The sequence below is a fragment of the Vicia villosa genome, unplaced genomic scaffold (assembly GCF_029867415.1).
Source record: "Vicia villosa cultivar HV-30 ecotype Madison, WI unplaced genomic scaffold, Vvil1.0 ctg.000217F_1_1_3, whole genome shotgun sequence".
In the NCBI taxonomy this organism is placed as follows: domain Eukaryota; kingdom Viridiplantae; phylum Streptophyta; class Magnoliopsida; order Fabales; family Fabaceae; genus Vicia; species Vicia villosa.
The window spans coordinates 461,561-478,777 of NW_026705081.1; the positions used below are offsets into that span (position 1 = coordinate 461,561).

At 31.1% G+C, this 17,217-nt stretch overlaps 1 protein-coding gene across 8 annotated transcripts; it reads right to left on the bottom strand.

The window, feature by feature from the left end:
- Positions 1-13,287: 13,287 nt before the first annotated feature.
- Positions 13,288-16,373, bottom strand: LOC131625427 (protein NUCLEAR FUSION DEFECTIVE 6, mitochondrial-like). 8 transcript variants are annotated; one of them, XM_058896291.1, is made up of 4 exons: positions 16,111-16,373; positions 15,807-15,928; positions 14,431-14,465; positions 13,511-13,529 (listed from the first exon to the last, which is right to left on the bottom strand). In XM_058896291.1, exons 1-3 carry the CDS (start codon positions 16,257-16,259, stop codon positions 14,446-14,448), a joined length of 291 nt encoding a protein of 96 aa, XP_058752274.1. In that variant the 5' UTR covers positions 16,260-16,373; the 3' UTR covers positions 13,511-13,529; positions 14,431-14,445. The 8 variants fall into 8 exon arrangements, with proteins under 8 accessions (XP_058752275.1, XP_058752276.1, XP_058752274.1 ...); XM_058896290.1 differs by lacking the exon at positions 13,511-13,529 and adding an exon at positions 13,641-13,945; XM_058896295.1 differs by lacking the exons at positions 13,511-13,529; positions 14,431-14,465 and adding exons at positions 13,641-13,945; positions 14,736-14,788 and having other exon boundaries at positions 16,111-16,372.
- Positions 16,374-17,217: the final 844 nt, after the last annotated feature.

Genomic DNA, 17,217 nt, shown 5'->3' on the forward strand with positions numbered 1-17,217 from the left:
TTCTCACTTAATCATTATCTTTCTTATGACTTCTACCTGAGACTCACCTAAGTATGAGGCCCTCCTCAGATTCCCACAGTCACAACCCGTGACAAACAACACAAACAATAAACAACAGAAGACGCTCTTCCAAGACACACAATTCTCAATGCTTAAAAGCTTATGAGAACTGACACTACTCTCCTTACTTAGCAGCTTCGGAGATTAAACAGCATTCAACACCTACAGGTTTGTGAATGCACACACATGGAACTTACAGCACACAAATAAGGATTCCTAGAACCCTAAAAATACAAATATCAGTTCCACCTAAAACTAGGTTTAGGCCAGTCTATTTATAAAATTAGTATTGACTGAATTGGGCCTAAAACCGCAGCAAGGAGGCTGCACAAAGTTTGTTGCTTGATCTCCAAGAAAATAGGTTTTCAATTCAATATTTCCTAAATTTTCTCCAATTATAGAGATTGTGAAAACCAGCAAATATCTCTGATTGAATCGATCTTGGATACACAAAAGCTAACTGAATATCCCAAAATATTCTGTAGCTAACAAAACAGTTGATAAACTTGACAGATCAGCTCCAACAAACACGCCTCAGTACACACGATGTCATACCTTTCATGTTGTGACATCTTGTTCAACATGTTGAAAACTGAAAGATATTCAACATGTTTCAGCTAGGTTGGCCTTACCAAAATGCATGCCAATCTTAGAGAAACTACAATAAACAAACTATCAATTAAAATTAAATTTAATATCTTACATAAATTAAAATTTAATATCTTAGACAATTTAAAATTTAAAATTAAAATAAAAATAAAATTAATATCATTATTATTCTCTTTATCTGTCGGTGCACCACCAACTCCTACGTTTCCACCAAACATTTTATTACCAGTTCTACGGAATTGCATAAATAGCCGCATTTGCTCCTCCATCTCTGCTTGCCTCTTCGCCATTGCCTCTATTTGCCGTTGTTGCTCCTCCATTTTCTTATTGTTTCCAGCATTTGTGGTGTCAATTGTGGTGGACGTGACGATCCTTCCCCATCTCTAACGCTTTGAAATAAAGTTCTATACCCACTTCTCAAGCTGCCCGCCAAATTTCCATCACAAAAAAAACATCCCCTAGACCCCTTTCCGCCAACGACTTCATTCCAAATATAAAAATCCACATCTGGATAAAGCGACTCTGACTTTCTAGGAGTATATTAGGGATTATTGACCAAAAATTATACCAGCAATGTCGGATAATCCTCCTACACATACAATAAAAATATTAAGTTAAATATAACTTAAATTAAATTAAAGTAGAAAAAATACCTCAATGATAGAATCTGAATCTTTTTGAGCCAAGTACCTTGAGTCTTTGAAGATGAAAAAACTGAGAAAAAAATTATCAAAACAAATATTATATATTAAAATTATCATAATATAAATTTTGTAAGAACTAAAAATTATTAGAAATATAAAATTTCATACCTTTGAAGATTAAAAAATTAGGAATGGTAGAATGTGGTGTGTGAGTGGAGAAGAGTTGTGTGAGAGAAGAAAAGAAAGAGTTGTGTGAGAGAAGAGATAAAGAGTTGTGTTATGCGTACAGAGATAAAGAGGATGAGGTGAGTAAGCATTTATAGGGACTTGCGACTGGGCATACACGTCGCAATTTTGAAAATATTACCGTTGACTCGGCGACATGGACTACGCGTCGCAAGCTGCTAACACTCCTTTAATTTGCGACGTGATAACCACGCCTCAAACCAAAAATTTGACAAATCAATTCACCAACCCTACCACCCATAAATCATGCCAGACAAATTTTCCCTCTACTTTTTTTTTTTCGAAATCTGATTTGCGACGTGACTACCACGTCGCAATTAAATTTTTTGAAAAATTTCAAAGTTCCCCCCTTTTAATCCTGACATCATTTTATTTTTTTAATATATTTAATGTTGCGACATGGTTATAACACCACAACACTTTTTTCAGTACAACCTTTACAGGGTTACCACTTTGCAAAGGCATTTAATTTTCCATATGTTCCCCACGTCGCAATATCATGACAATATGGAGAGTTTTTCTTATAGTGATGCTTACGAGTGCCCTAAAGGGGTACTCTTTATGCATTTCAAATAAAGAAAATATTCTTTAAACAATTCACCATTTCAACTTTTGATGCATTAATTATGCATATTTTTAAGAAAAACTTATTTTTTTAAACTCTTAAAAAAAGTGCTCATGAGTAGGGGTGGGAATAGGCTAGGCTAGGCTAGGCTTTATAAGGCCTGAGTCTGGCCTACGATAAACTTACAAGGCCTGAGCCTGGCCTATGGCCTACTATAGGCTCGTTTTTTTAGCCTGGCCTGGCCTTTTTAAAAGCCTGGTCTGGCCTGAAAGCCTATTTAAAAGCCTCTTTCTTATTAATGTTTTCAATTAATTCATATTACTTAAGAAGCCTTATAGGTCGCATATATATGAACATTTAGACGATCTATTTAGCATTTTTTTCTAATATATATGCATATATAGACCAATCTATTTAACATTTTTTCTAATATATATGCATATATAGGCTAACCAATTTAAACTAATTTTAATATATATGAAAATATAGGTCGGCCTACAAGGCGTTATAGGCTTTTTTAATAGCCTAGGCCTGAACTATTTTATTAAATAGGCTTTTAAAAAAGCCCAAGCCTAGCCTTTTTATCAAATAGGTCTGGCCTGGCCTGGCCTTAAGTAGGCTAGGCTATAGGCCCCTGTAGGCCGGCCTGGCCTATTCCCACCCCTACTCATGAGACATCCGTTAACATTTTCCTTAAAAATATTTGTATACCCTAAAAAAATACATGACTAATTAATAACTTCTCTATTTTGCCCTTAAAAAAACTCTTTATACATAGGATACACAATTATTTTTTATCATAACATTTAACTTTTATTTAAAAATATAAAACATTTTACTATATTCATGCAAATTTTATTGGAAGAAAATAACACGCATATTTATTACCCATGGAGCATTCAAAATATATGTATACCCTAAAAAAAATACGATTACCCATGGAGCATTCAAAATATATGTATACCCTAAAAAAAATACATGATGTATAAGTTGTTTCATTTATTTTTTATATTTTTTACTTTTCACATGACTTTTTTATTTAGGCAAATGAAATATATTAATAACAGGACATCAAATAGACCTCCAATCCAACGGTTGGTACAAAATGGAATTAACAATGACAGAAACAAGATAATAGAATTTTTGTACCAATCATAATACCTACACGATTTAAAATGTAATTTTCCAACACCAAACCACCTCCAAAATAGTAGCAAGATACTTTTCACATGACTTCTCATTCATGCATATTTGTTTATATTGAAGTATAAAAATAAATATAGCTTATGATTTCTCACACATACTACTACATCCTACTTATTATCAAATTGATTTTTTTCTATTATTAGTGTAGTTATTAATTATTATTATTATTATTCTTGTATGTTCACACTTATTTAATAACAAAATTAATAGTAGAAAAATATGTAAGGGGTATTTTAGAGTTTTTTTAGTGAGAAAATTCAAAATTATTGATACAAAGTTGAAGTATAATAATGACTAATTTAATGAAATGTGTACTAAAAAATATTATTTCCCCCTTATATATCAATGTTTAAAAATTATATTTTACTTCTTAACTCTTTAGATATGGTGTTATGAGAAATTTGTTTTATATAAAATTATGTTGCAAAAGCATTAAATTTGTTGCAATATATTTAATAATTCTAATGTAAGAGGCAAATTTATATTTGTGTTTTAACTTTTTGTCGAGTTCTCATGAGTACATATTAATAACTAATTTTTTAGATTTTTTATTATATTAAATCTTGTATTGAAGATGTTTTTCTTGACAATGTATTGAAAATTTTATTACTAATAAAATGATTTAGTATGTAAATTTCTATAATATTTTATATAATTTGAATATTTATATGTTATAGTTAAGTACTTGAAATTTTATAATATTGAATTACAAATAGCACAAACAAAACTCATAAAAAATAAATTATAGGTTGAGGCTGTATGGATAAAAAAAAAACACATAAAGTTATTTATACTTATCAGCAATAATATATAATATAAATTTTAAAAAAGAAGACTAATTTGTTTTTTTTTCTTCTTAAGTTCAAACTTTTATTTTCTTAAATATTATTCATAGTAATTTTATATCGGTGTTAATTAAAAAGCATCACTTTTAAATTAATAGATTGTTTAGTCTATCTAATCATATGAATTTTATTTCCTTTAAATTGAATTGAATTTTATTTCCTTTAAATCTGAATTTTGAAATATATATATATATATATATATGGGGACGTATCAAATGAGAACTTTTGTTATTATAAGAATGAGAACTTTTAATAACAACCGTACGATTTAAAATCAATGTTCAGATATGCATTTATGTGATATGTATTTAAATCAGAATCTATATATTAATTATTGTCTTTTAAAATTTGGGTGAAATATGAGGCATTCATTATTATTAAAAGTTCTCAATTCTCATAATAACAAAAGTTCTCGTTTGATACGTCCCATATATATATATATATATATATATATATATATATATATATATATATATATATATAATAAAATTTTCGTAGAGATCACGGCATAAAAATTTAAAGCAAAAAATTTGGGTAATTCGGTAAACTAGTTACTCAAACTCATATCATTAACATTTATACAGCTCTTTAAACTTATTGATATGGCAAATAAGGACTGATACATGAAATTTAAGCGAGTGAATCTTAAAGTTGGTTATTATTTGACAGATTTGACAGATATACATGTGTTAAGAGAAAGCTGTAATTGCTAGGGTAATTGTTGGAGAAGGGAAGAGAATTACACTGTCTTTCGTTTCGAAATTTTTTTTTGCTATAGTGAGATATACCAAGTCTAAAAATTATTTATAAAAAAAATTTATAACTCTATGCCGGACTCCTGACGGCAAAAAAATGTAAAGTGAATTAAAAAATAATTAAATAGAAAGAAAATTAAGTTTTATTATACCTCTTAATTTTATTAGGGTTTAAATTTTATCTCTTATTGTAGCACCACTTATTAGTGTTAGTTAAAAGCATCATTTTTGAAAAAAAATTGAGTTCTATTGTACCTCTTATTAATTTAAAGTGAATTAAAAAATAATTTAACAAAAATAAATTTGATTAATTAATTTTACCTCTTATTATTAAATTTATTAGGGTTTTAATTTTTTTAAGTTAGTTGTTAATAAACCGTTACAAAAAATTATATTAAAAGATAATCTCATCACATAAGAAAATAATAAAAAAAATAAATAAACAGTGGAAAAACTCCTTATTTTGTAAAAAACTTGAAACAAAAAACTCCATTTTGTTTTTTTTAATTATTGTAATTAGTTTGTGTACAGCTTAAAAAAAAGAGTTATTACCATTTGTATGTATAGGCGATTTTGGTTTACCCCTTAAATTTTTTTATTAAAACTAAACTTACCTAATGAAAAATTTTAAGGGAAAAAAATAAACAGTGGAAAAACTCCCTAGTGTAAAAAACTTTGAAAAAAAAAACTCCATTTTGTTTTTTTTAATTATTGTATTTAGTTTGTGTACAATTTTAAAAAAAGAGTTATTATCATTTTTGTCCCAGTTGTATAAGCGACTTTTGGTTTAATCCTTTAAATTTTTTTAGTAAGACTAACCTTACCTAATAAAAAAGAGAAATCCAGTGTCTTTGGGACACTTTTTAAGTGATTAAAGTAGTAAATTTTTTTTAAAATGTGTGTACTTAATGGATTGAAAATGCATTGGAAAGTGAAATTATGATTTTCATAAAAAATACTACCTCAGTTCCTATATATAAGAGACAATTCACTTTTCTAGATTCACTGAATAATTAATGTATCTAGTCAATATACATGTCACATACATTGATTATTCAATGAACCTTATTAGTTTCGATATATATATATATATATATATATATATATATATATATATATATATATATATATATATATATATATATATTAGTTTTGGTTTAAAAATAATAAGTAATTAAACATGGACAGAGAAAATTATTACTTATCATTTTCAACAAATTATTACTTATCATTTTCAACCATTAAATTAAAAAGAATTAATGGTCAAGATGTGGAGTAAGTTATAATAGCTTACTCTTAGAGTAAGAATATACCTCCTCATATATATATATATATATATATATATATATATATATATATATATATATATATATATATATATATATATATATATATATATATATATATATATATATATATATATATATATATATATATATATATAATTACAAGTATATTTAAATAATTTTGAAGAAGAGATATTTGAATAAAATAATCCATAAATAACTACCTAATAATAATATATATATTGTGTGAAAACTTCACTAGTAAATTGTTATAGTCTAGTGGTAAGGGCCTTGGTGGTAAGGAGTTAAAAGGGTAAGGAGTTTTACTTGAGACAATAATTTTTAGGATACAAATTTTTCGGGTTAAATCAGAAACCTATATGGCAGGGGGTAAAAAATATAATAACCCTAAAAAACTGATATAGAAAAAATATTTAACGATATATTTGAATTTCGAATATATAAAAATTATATGCTTTCTCAAAAAATGATAATTATTATTGATAAAAACGATAAATTGTACTTGAATAAAAATGAATTATAAAGTATGCATATTAAAATATAAATTTAGTTGGACTTTTATTCTTTTAATTTAATTTACAATTTTAATCTGTTCTCTTAGTTAGTAAAAGTTAACCAAGAATGTATCATGGATCCTATTCTTTTTTAATTTAATCATTTTTTATTAAAAACTAATCTATTAAATAGTTAGTGTTAAAAGTGTATGTAATCTAACAATGAACAATCATCATCTAATATTTTTTATTTTTTTTATTTTCTTCCTTTTTTTTTATCTTAACTCTCACCTTAAACACATTTATATTAAAACTTTTAAAAGAATTAAATAAACCAAGAAAAAATTAACTCATAATTCTTATAATCATTAGGTTTAAATACGTCTGAGGTCCTCAAAAATATCATATAATTCAATTTGTGTTCCTACAAAAAATTTCTTCAAAAACGGTTCTCATAAGTATTTTTGTCCATAATTTTAGTCTCAATCGTCTTTTTCTTCTAACAGAAGCTGGCATGACATGCTACGCTGCGAACACTTAAAATAAATTAGAAAAGGGATTGACAAAAAATTATAGATTACGGGGGTTTTAAACCTCTCTAATTTCTAACCCTCGTTCATAATTTTATCAACTACCTACCCATAAAAATCATATGTCATCATTAACCATTAAATACCCTTATTAACTTTTAACATTTTCACTATAGTTTGAACATTTCAATAATTAACAAAATATGCAAATGTACTTCACTCTCTGATGCCCCTTATGTGCCATGTGTTGGTTTTTCATTGGTGATAACCCACAGTGAATTAATACATGTCTATATTAATATTTAGTTTAATGTTATTTTTATGTTTATTCATTTAAGTATGTTTATAAGCCTAAAATATACTTCCTCCATTTCTTTTTAAGTGTCGTTTTAGAAAAAAAAATGTGTTCCTATTTAAGTGTCGTTTTATAATTTAATGTTATAATTTGTCAATTATACTCTTATTTTTTCAATAACTCCACCTCATATTTTTCAATTAGTTATTGGAAAAATGGAGTGTATGAATGAATTTATTTGGAAAGAGAAAAATAAATAAGGGTATGATAGAAAAAATAACTCTAACAATCCACTATCTTGGTTGAAGAGCTTTTTGTTAAAATGACACTTAAAAAGGAACGGAGGGAGTATATCGAATAACAATTAATGTCCAGTTTGTATATAAACTTTTAATCAATTTCTAAATCAGTCAATGAATAATACATTAGTTAACTAGAAATTATTTATACGTCATTTCAAATGGTAAAAGAAGTAGAAAAAATATAACAAGCCAAATTTTAATTCCTACATGCTTCAAGGTTCAAACGTAGTTGAAATTGTTGAAGTGTAATTGTACATTCAGAAAGAATTAGTTGATTAGTTTGTTTGGGCCTTGTGTTAGGCTTTAATTTGCTTTGGCCCAATATGGGTTTAGTATATATTGCATTTTTTGCTTTTTAATTGGTAGCATGTAGAATCATTTGTTGTAACCGTTTCCAATTGAGTAAAAGTTAGTTACAATTTTCTCTCTCTTCTTTCATTTTCATCTTATTCACTGAGTTCTAGCAATTGGTATCTAAGCTCTGGTTCAGATCCACAGGAAAGGAAATACGAGTGTACGTAAGGTATGAGATTGTTTTGATTTCGAATTCATTTAATTCACAATGAATTGAATATTTGAATCCTATCGAAATCACATTTCTTGATTTTGAGGGATCGGGAAACACAAGTGTTTGGTGAGATCTAAGTGATTTCTTGCACAATATCGAAGATGAACGGTGGAAACGGTGGTTTGAAGAAGAAACTTATGGTGTTTGATGCAAAGAATTAGAATCGATGGATGATTCAGATGTATGTGTTGTTTGGCGCTCAAGATGTGCTTGATCTCGTCAACACAGGTTACACGTTGTTGCTACGGATGCAACGAAAGCGCAAAGAAACATGCAACGAGAAACGAAGAAGAAGGATCAGAAAACGTTATTCTACATCCATCAGTGTGTGGATGTGACTGTGTTTGACAAGATGTTTGATTCGACGACAGCGAAGACTGTGTGGGACACATTGGTACAGTGTTATGGCGGTGACGCATCAGTGAAGAATGTGAAGCTTCAGTATCCACGTAAGCAGTATATAATCTCAACAAGAAGAACAATAAGAAGGTAAATGAGTACATCTCCGGAGTGATTATGATTACTAATGAGATGAAAACTTGTGGAGAAACACTTTCAGAATAAGTGATTATTGAGAAGGAATTGAAATAACTTACTCCTCAGTTTGATTACATTGTTATAGCTATTACACATTCTAAGGATCAGAGCACCATGAGAATTGAAGAGCTGCAAAGCAGTCTAGAAGCACAAGAGTTGCGTCTAACTGAGAGAACATTTGAGAGAGAGGTAGAGCAGGCTGTGAAGGCGTCTTCTGGTAGGAAGAGTCAAGATCTTTATTGGTCTGAAGCCAATAAGAGACATGGTGGTTCTCAGAAGTCAGAAGCGTTCAACTCTGATGAGAAGAAATATCAGAAGGGGAGGGAGAAGCTTGACAAGAAGAAGATTCAATGCTACTACTGTAAGAAGTTTGGCCATTATGATTCTGAGTGTTGTTCAAATAAAGAAAAGAAGTTAGAAGAAGCAAATACAGCCAGAGAATTTGATGATGAACCTCTAATATTGATGGCTTCTGAGTTTGATAATAGTGAATTGTCAAAATGGTGGTATATGTATAATAGCTACTCAAATCACATAACTGGAAATAAATAATGGTTGATAGACTTTGACTCCAAAAAGAGGACAAAGATTAGATGTGCTAATGATAAGTTCCTTGATGTCAAAGGAATGGGAAATGCCATAATCAAAGTGAATAATGGTAAAACTGTTCTTATCAAATATGTTTGATATGTTCCTAGGATGAAGAGCAATCTAATGAGTGTAGGTCAGCTAATTGAGAAAGGTTTCTCAGTTATTATGAAGGATAATCTCTTGAAGTTGTATGATTTTGATCAGAAGCTGGTTATGCAATCTGATCAAGGAAGCAACAGAACATTCAAGGGGAATATGGAGACAGTTGAAACTAAATACCTTGGTGAAGAAGGCGCTGAAGGTGACAGAGAGTTGTGGCATAAGAGATTAGGGCATCCGAACTTCAAAAGCTTGGGGAATTTGAGTTCTAAGAAGCTGGTACATGGCATTCTAAAAATTGTGAAGCCTAAGAAGTCATGTGAGATATGCATGAAAGTTAAGCAACCTAGATTTTCATTTGCATCAAAAGTGGTTCCAAGAGCAAAACATGTTTTTGGGAGTTATGCATTCTGATGTGTGTGAGCCATTCCCAGAACCTTCACTTTGAGGAAACAAGTATTTGGTGTCATTTATGGATGAATTCACAAAAATTACATGGGGAGTGCTCATCAAGTTCAAGCATGAGGTGTTTACTAAGTTTCAGAAGTTCAAGGTGAAGGGAGAAAGACATAGTGGTCAGAAGCTAAAGATTCCCATAAATGATGGTGGAGGTAGTATAACTTTATAGAGTTTAGACAGTTTTGTGAAGAAAATGGAGTTAAGCATGATGTGATTGCTCTGTATACTCCACAACACAATGGTCTTGCTGAAAGAAGAAATTTCAATTTGTTTAATATGACAAGGAGCATTCTAAAGGAGAAGAAGCTACCTTATTTGTTGTGGGGAGAAGTCGTTGCCACTGTAATGTATGTGCTCAACAGGTGTCCAACTAAGAAGCTGAATGAAGTTGTTCCTTTTGAGAAGTGGAATGGAGATAAGAAAAGTGTGAGTCACCTTAAAGTATTTGGTTCTGTATGTTATAAACATATTAAAGATGCTAAGAGAAAGAAGTGGATGATAAAAGTAAAGTAATGTTACTGGTGGGTACCACAGTACAGGTGCTTATAAAAATTATTGTCCAATCTATAAGAAGGTGGAATTAATCAGAGATATATTAGTGAAAGAGTCGGAAACTTGGTATTAGAACACGTTTAATCCTGTCTCTGGTGTTTGAGGTTCTTCTGAAGGAAGTTTAGAAGTAGTTTACGAAGATTAGTCAGAATCAGAAGATGATTATGATTTTAAAGGTGAATTGAATTCTGACGGAGACTCTGGAAGTGACTCAGACTTTGAAGGTGGTCCAGATTTTGATGGTCAAACTTTAGGAAGTAATCATGCTTCTGGAGGTGATCATGTTTCTGAAGGTGGTGATTTTGAAAATGGTATTTCTAGAGGTGGTCTCGATGCTGACATTGTTCGAGGTTTTGTAGAAGATTCAGAACAAGTTCATAGACCTCAAAGAATGAGACAAATACCTAGAAGGTTTGCAGAGTTCGACATGTTACTCGATACTGAAATAGACTCCGAAGGCGAAGTCATTCAGTGTGCTATGTTAGTAGACTCTGAACCTGTGAATACAAAAGAATCACTCAAGAAGAAAGTCTGACTAAAGGCCGTGAAAGAAGAACTTGAGGCTATATAAAGAAACAAAACTTGGGGTTGACTGAGCTTCCAAAGAAGAAGAAAGTCATCAGCATCAGATGGGTTTTCTAGGTGAAGTTGAAGCCAGATGGGTCAATTGAGAAACACAGAGCAAGATTAGTAGCTAGATATTTTCTTCAGAAACCTGGGCTAGATTACTTTGAGGTGCTTGCACTTGTAGCTAAACATGAAACAATCAAGGTGGTGATTTCTATAAATGCTAATAGGAATTTGTTTGTGATACATCTGGATATTAAATCTGTATTTCTAAACGGTCATTTACAATAAGAAGTTTATGTGTCATACCCTCCAGGATTTGTGAAAAACAATCAGGATGGGATGGTGTACAAGTTGCATAAATCCTTATATGAATTGAAGCAGGCTCCCAGAGCTTGGAGTTTGAAGATTAATTCGTTTTTCAAGAAGTGGGGGTTTCAGAACTGTGAGATAGAATATGGTGTTTATGTTCAGCATACTTCTAAAGGCAATATGATTCTGATATGTCTATATGTTGATGACATATTATTGACTGGAAGTTTTTTTGATGAGATAATCAAGTTCAAGAAGGTGTTGATGAATGAATATGAACTTGAACTTCTGAAGAGATTGGAGTTAATAGATTGTAAGTTTGGAATCACACCTGCTGAGACAAATCACAAGTTGGTTTCTGATAAACATGGGGATGATGTAGATGCTACGGCTTTTAAAAAGTTGGTTGCCTCGCAGAGATATCTTTGTAATACCATACCTGACATCTGTTACACAGTTGGAATGATGAGTAGGTTTATAAACAAATCAAAGTGGTCACATTACCAAGCTGCATTTAGGATTCTGAGGTATATTAAGGGGATTCTGGAGTTTGGAGTTTTGTTTCCTTCTGGTGGTGAATGTGAGTCAAAACTGATGTACTACTTAGACTTTGACTAGTGTGGTGATAGAGTTTATAAGAAAAAGTAAAAACAAGAAAAACAAGAATAAATCTCAACCTTTGTTTATCACAACCACCCGATGATACCTATTACAAAGGAAATTTAATTTATAATAAATTAAAAATTATCCACTAAATTAATGACACATGTACATTCATGTGTTTCTTGTTCAAATTCCTTCGTACTAAATAGCATTATTGTTTTTAAATATCTGAAAAATCTCATTTCTTGGTATTCCAAGAAGCAACACGTGGTTGCGTTGTCAACTTGTGAAGTTGAGCACATTGTAGGTGTTTTGTTTGCGTGTCAAGTTATTTGACTGATGAATTTGTTGTATGATTTGAAGATCAAGGTGAGCAAGCTTGTGAAGTTGATGATTGACAACAAATCTGCCATAAGTCTTGCCAAGAATTCAGTGTTGCATGGGAGAAACAAGCACGTTGACACAAAGTTCTATTTTCGGAGTAATCAAGTTCAGAATAGAGTGCTAAAAGTCGTGCACTGTAACACTCATAAGCAACTTGCAGATGTTTTGACGAAAGTCATCAAAATTTTGCATTTCATGGAACAAAATTGGTGTTGTTGATTTTAGCTCTGAATGTGAATTAAGCAATTGTGTTAAAGTGTAATTGCACATTCAGGGAGTGTTAGCTAATCAGCTTGTTTGGGCCTTGTGTTGGACTTTAATTTGCTTTGGTCCAATATAGGTTTAGTATATATTACATTTTGTGTTTTGTAATTGAGAATGTGTAGAATCATTTGTTATAACTGTTTTCAATCGAGAAAAAGTTAATTATAGTTTTTTCTCTCATTTTTCATCTTCATTTTATTCATTCATTTCATTGTGCTCCAACCGAAATTGATGGCGAAAAATCTTGCTCATTCCTTTATCTTTAAATAATGTTGATAGTGAATAATATGCAATCTTGCTCATTCCGTTATCTTTAAATAATGTTGATAGTGAATAATATGCAAACGCTATGACATCGATAAATTCATAAACATTTGTATCCGACGGTACATTATATGCAAACAGTATCAAATCAATGGCAGTAGTAGATATGCTTTTTATCTAGTGGATTGAGTCTCGGCCAAGACCAGAAATATCATTCTCAAATTTCAAATAGTTATATTACTCTCGTACACATAATAGATTTATAACTTTATATTAGATTGCAAAAGTTAGAGGCTTTTTGAAAATTTAAGCAATGAACCCATAATTCTCAAAATCAAGGTTACTTTTAAAGATAAATCAAGAAAACACTACAATTTTGATGATATCAATCCAACTTTGATAGCCCCCCAAGTAAATTTTGAGAGCATAATCTGAATCGCATTATGTAGTTATCACATCATGATCCCTCTCCTTCTGAAAGTTAAAAAGATAGCACAACTAAGAAAATTGAAATGCTACCTACCTGCATATGAAAAATATTGTAATCCAAAGACAACTTATCATGACCAGAAAGAGAAAAAGTGAAAATATTCCAACTCTACATTCATTAAACATCCCTAACACATGGAAAAATTTTAAAGAACGGGACATAAAAGACAACTTATCAGACATTGTGCAATACAATTTCGGCTTATTTGACTTTGGACAACAAAACCCTGGTGGATATAACAGTAGGCTTTTATGAATCATAACAAATATTACAGGAGGTCTACTTTGAGATTTAATTTGACCCGCCAATGGCTCAGCCAAGACACCCTCACGAAGCACATAATACAAAAAAGATTGCTTCAATCTTCAGAATAGTTATCACACATCATCATTGCAATCTGATTAAACAAAAGAGATCAGTATTTTATTATCAATTGATCCTAGAACTGACGCAAGAAATGCATATAATATTTCAAATAATCAAACAAACAGACGCAAGAAATAAATTGAATTCAAATGAAACACTAACTAGAATGTAGGGTATTTGTCGAAGTCATAGGTTTTAGATACCGCAGAAGAATAAGAAGAAATATAATTACGATTTGAACATGATAAAAAAAGTCTAAAAATCATATTCAAAGTGTCAACAATTACATTCAAGATGTATAAAATATGGAACAATATGATTGGTAAAAACAGAAATAATTATTTCCTAAAACACAATAAACTGAGAATCCAGCTTAATGATATTCACTAACCCAAGAGCAAACAAATTTGCTCTAAATGTATAAAATAATTAGGGATAGATATCTAGCAATTTTTCTTAATCAGATTTTCCTTTTGTTTAAAGTTGAACACCATAAGAGATCCATGTCATCCCAACCTTGCTTCTTGATCTTCAAATAGTCTTCTCTTTGCCTACAAACAAAAGGAGCATGTATGGCTTCACTAAACGATTTAGCTGCTTGAGAGCAGGGAAAGCAGAAGACTCGTGGAATAACTCAATCCATCAATTTTTGCTAAAGATTAATAGTTTCAGAAAGATGCAGTCTACATCAGATATATCAATCACTTTTCCCAAGAACATGGATAATTTTATTTAATATAAATTTCGAATGTATTGCATATCAAACACTAACCAGACTCCATTAAGTTTAACCCAAGAATTCAAAAAATACGCCAACTTACCCGAAAAATAAATTGAAGAAAGAACACAAGGAATCCTACAGATGTTTAGCTACCTAATTCAAAAGTAAAACCCATCCGTCAGGCAATAAAAAAGATCACAGGTGACCCATAGGGTGGGACTACAATACCACACAACAATATTACTCTTTTTCGTCCTAATTAGCTGTAAAATATTTTCCAAAAACCGTCTTTTCTTCAAACAACTATCAGTAACTTCCCAAGCAGCAAACAAGGGATAAAAAAAAGAAAGATGTTTTACATGCCATTTGCAAGATATTAATAGCATGTTTTTGGCGGAAGAGTCAAAAGCAATTCTAAAAGTGTAGAATTGATTCTGTAGTGATTTTGAGGTGTTTGGTTCTTCTAAAGTAGAATTGATTATTTCTCCATAATTGATTCTACTTAAAGCTAGAATTTGCATGTGTTTAGTAACCCAATAGGATACCGCTACTGCATAACTACACTCATATCCACCGTGATTTTGAGAAGCTACAAGTAGTAGCTTCAAGCAAACGTGAGTTAACACCATGGTTTTTCAAAATTCCAAACATAGGCTTTGTAGCTTCTCAATTTAAACTTGATTTTTACTAAAATTTGTTATTGAATTCACTTTTACATAAACGTATCCAAACATAAATCAATTCTGCTAAACTCAAATCTAATAAAATCAATTCTATTCTACCAAATTCAATTCTATCCACCGCCAATCCAAACACACATTACGAATGTTTAATCAAATATGCAACAACAACAACCAAGCCTTATCCCACTAAATGGGGTCGGTTACATGAATCAACTTTCCACATAATTCTCTATAAAGGACCATGCTTCTATCCAAATTGTAAATATCGAAATCTTTCTTGATAACTTTTCTTATAGTTTAATCAAATATAATTACCGTAATAATATTGACTTTCAACTATAAGCAAACAAAAGCTAAAAATGCTCAAATGTATTACACAAAAACAATAATGCCACTAAAACAAAACCCTTTAAAATGCCAAAGTAAAACAAAACTGAACCTTTCAGTAACACATGATAATTGCATTGTAGCAGTATCAGAGACAATACCTTCAGGAAGCCAACCATAGCTGCGTTGAGAAACTACTAACTTTGAAGTCATCAACGCGGAAGCAGTTATCGAATGAAACGGCAACATTGATTCCACACAGAAGCTCAATTCAACAGGACTCCTTCATACACAAACAATTCCACACACAAAATTAATCAATTTCATTCATTTCCAGCTCAATAAATTAACCATATTGCAATTGAACAAACACTAAATTCGGCACTACAAAGCATGTAATAAAAACAATTGATTCACTAAAATGCGAGCAATTTCAGTTTCCTTTGAAAAATAGTGGTGAATTACCTGAATGCGGATTGCGATGTAGGTTTACTGGAGGGAATTCGGAAAGTAGAACGAGCCGCTTTAGCTTCCGAACCGATTCGGAATGCAGTACGACAAGCGGAGGATGATCGGAATATCGATCTCGCGGTGTTTCCGGCGACGGAGGCCATTTCCTTATCGGAGAGTTTTTAGGGTTTGAGTTGGTTCTGCACTCGTAACGTTTCAGGGTTCTACCAAACTAAAACCTTGCATTGGTTGATGGGCTAAAAAACTAAAAACGGGCCTAGTAACATAGTTGATAATTGTTAACCATGCGTCCATGCCCTCTTTAATAGTACTCAAATATTAACTCTTATATTTTAATTTCAAGTAAAGAAAGTTAACATAGTTTTTTTTTTAGGGTTAAAAATAAATAGTTAAAAGTCATATAAAGAGATTATAAAAGTAAAAAAAATACTAAACTAGAATCGACTATGGTAAGTTGGTGACGTCCAACGTGAAAGGCCTCTTACATGGTAATAAAAATCTCCAGTGGGCAGAGAAGGGATGTACACGTAGTTAGTAAAGTCAAAGAGAAGAAATTTACACGCAAGTGTGTAATGAATTATGCCTTGGTGTGACGCCGAATCACACTTATATATGAAAGAAGATTAGAATCGTCCCTTGTGAACGTATCCTCTTATGCGAGGTGGAAGAGGAGTTGCATAGATTACAACAGTTGAGATGTGTATGGTGTCTAGCTTTAGTGAGGGGCCTTCTAGTGAGATTACACAACTTCGTCAATTTGGTTGATGGAGTTTTGGATTGGGATTTCGTATTGAACCAGTCTAATTAGGTCGTTTGTCCTGTCTAAAATAGTTCCCCTAAAGTCCTTGCCACCAGATATGAAGCTAAAGTTGTTGTAAAATCGATGGGACTAACCTCAATGGAGTTTCCTTTTGAAATTCTATAATCATTGGAATAGTTCTTCAAGTTAGGGAAAAGGCTAGTGAAAAATTGAGAGTGGGTGATCTTGAGAAGATGTGCATTAAATACTTGTCTTGTCAAAAGGATGTCACTTTGAGGAGGCGTCACATGTAGATCTACACATTTAGGGTACGGAGGTGATGCCTTTAGAGTGCTTGAGTG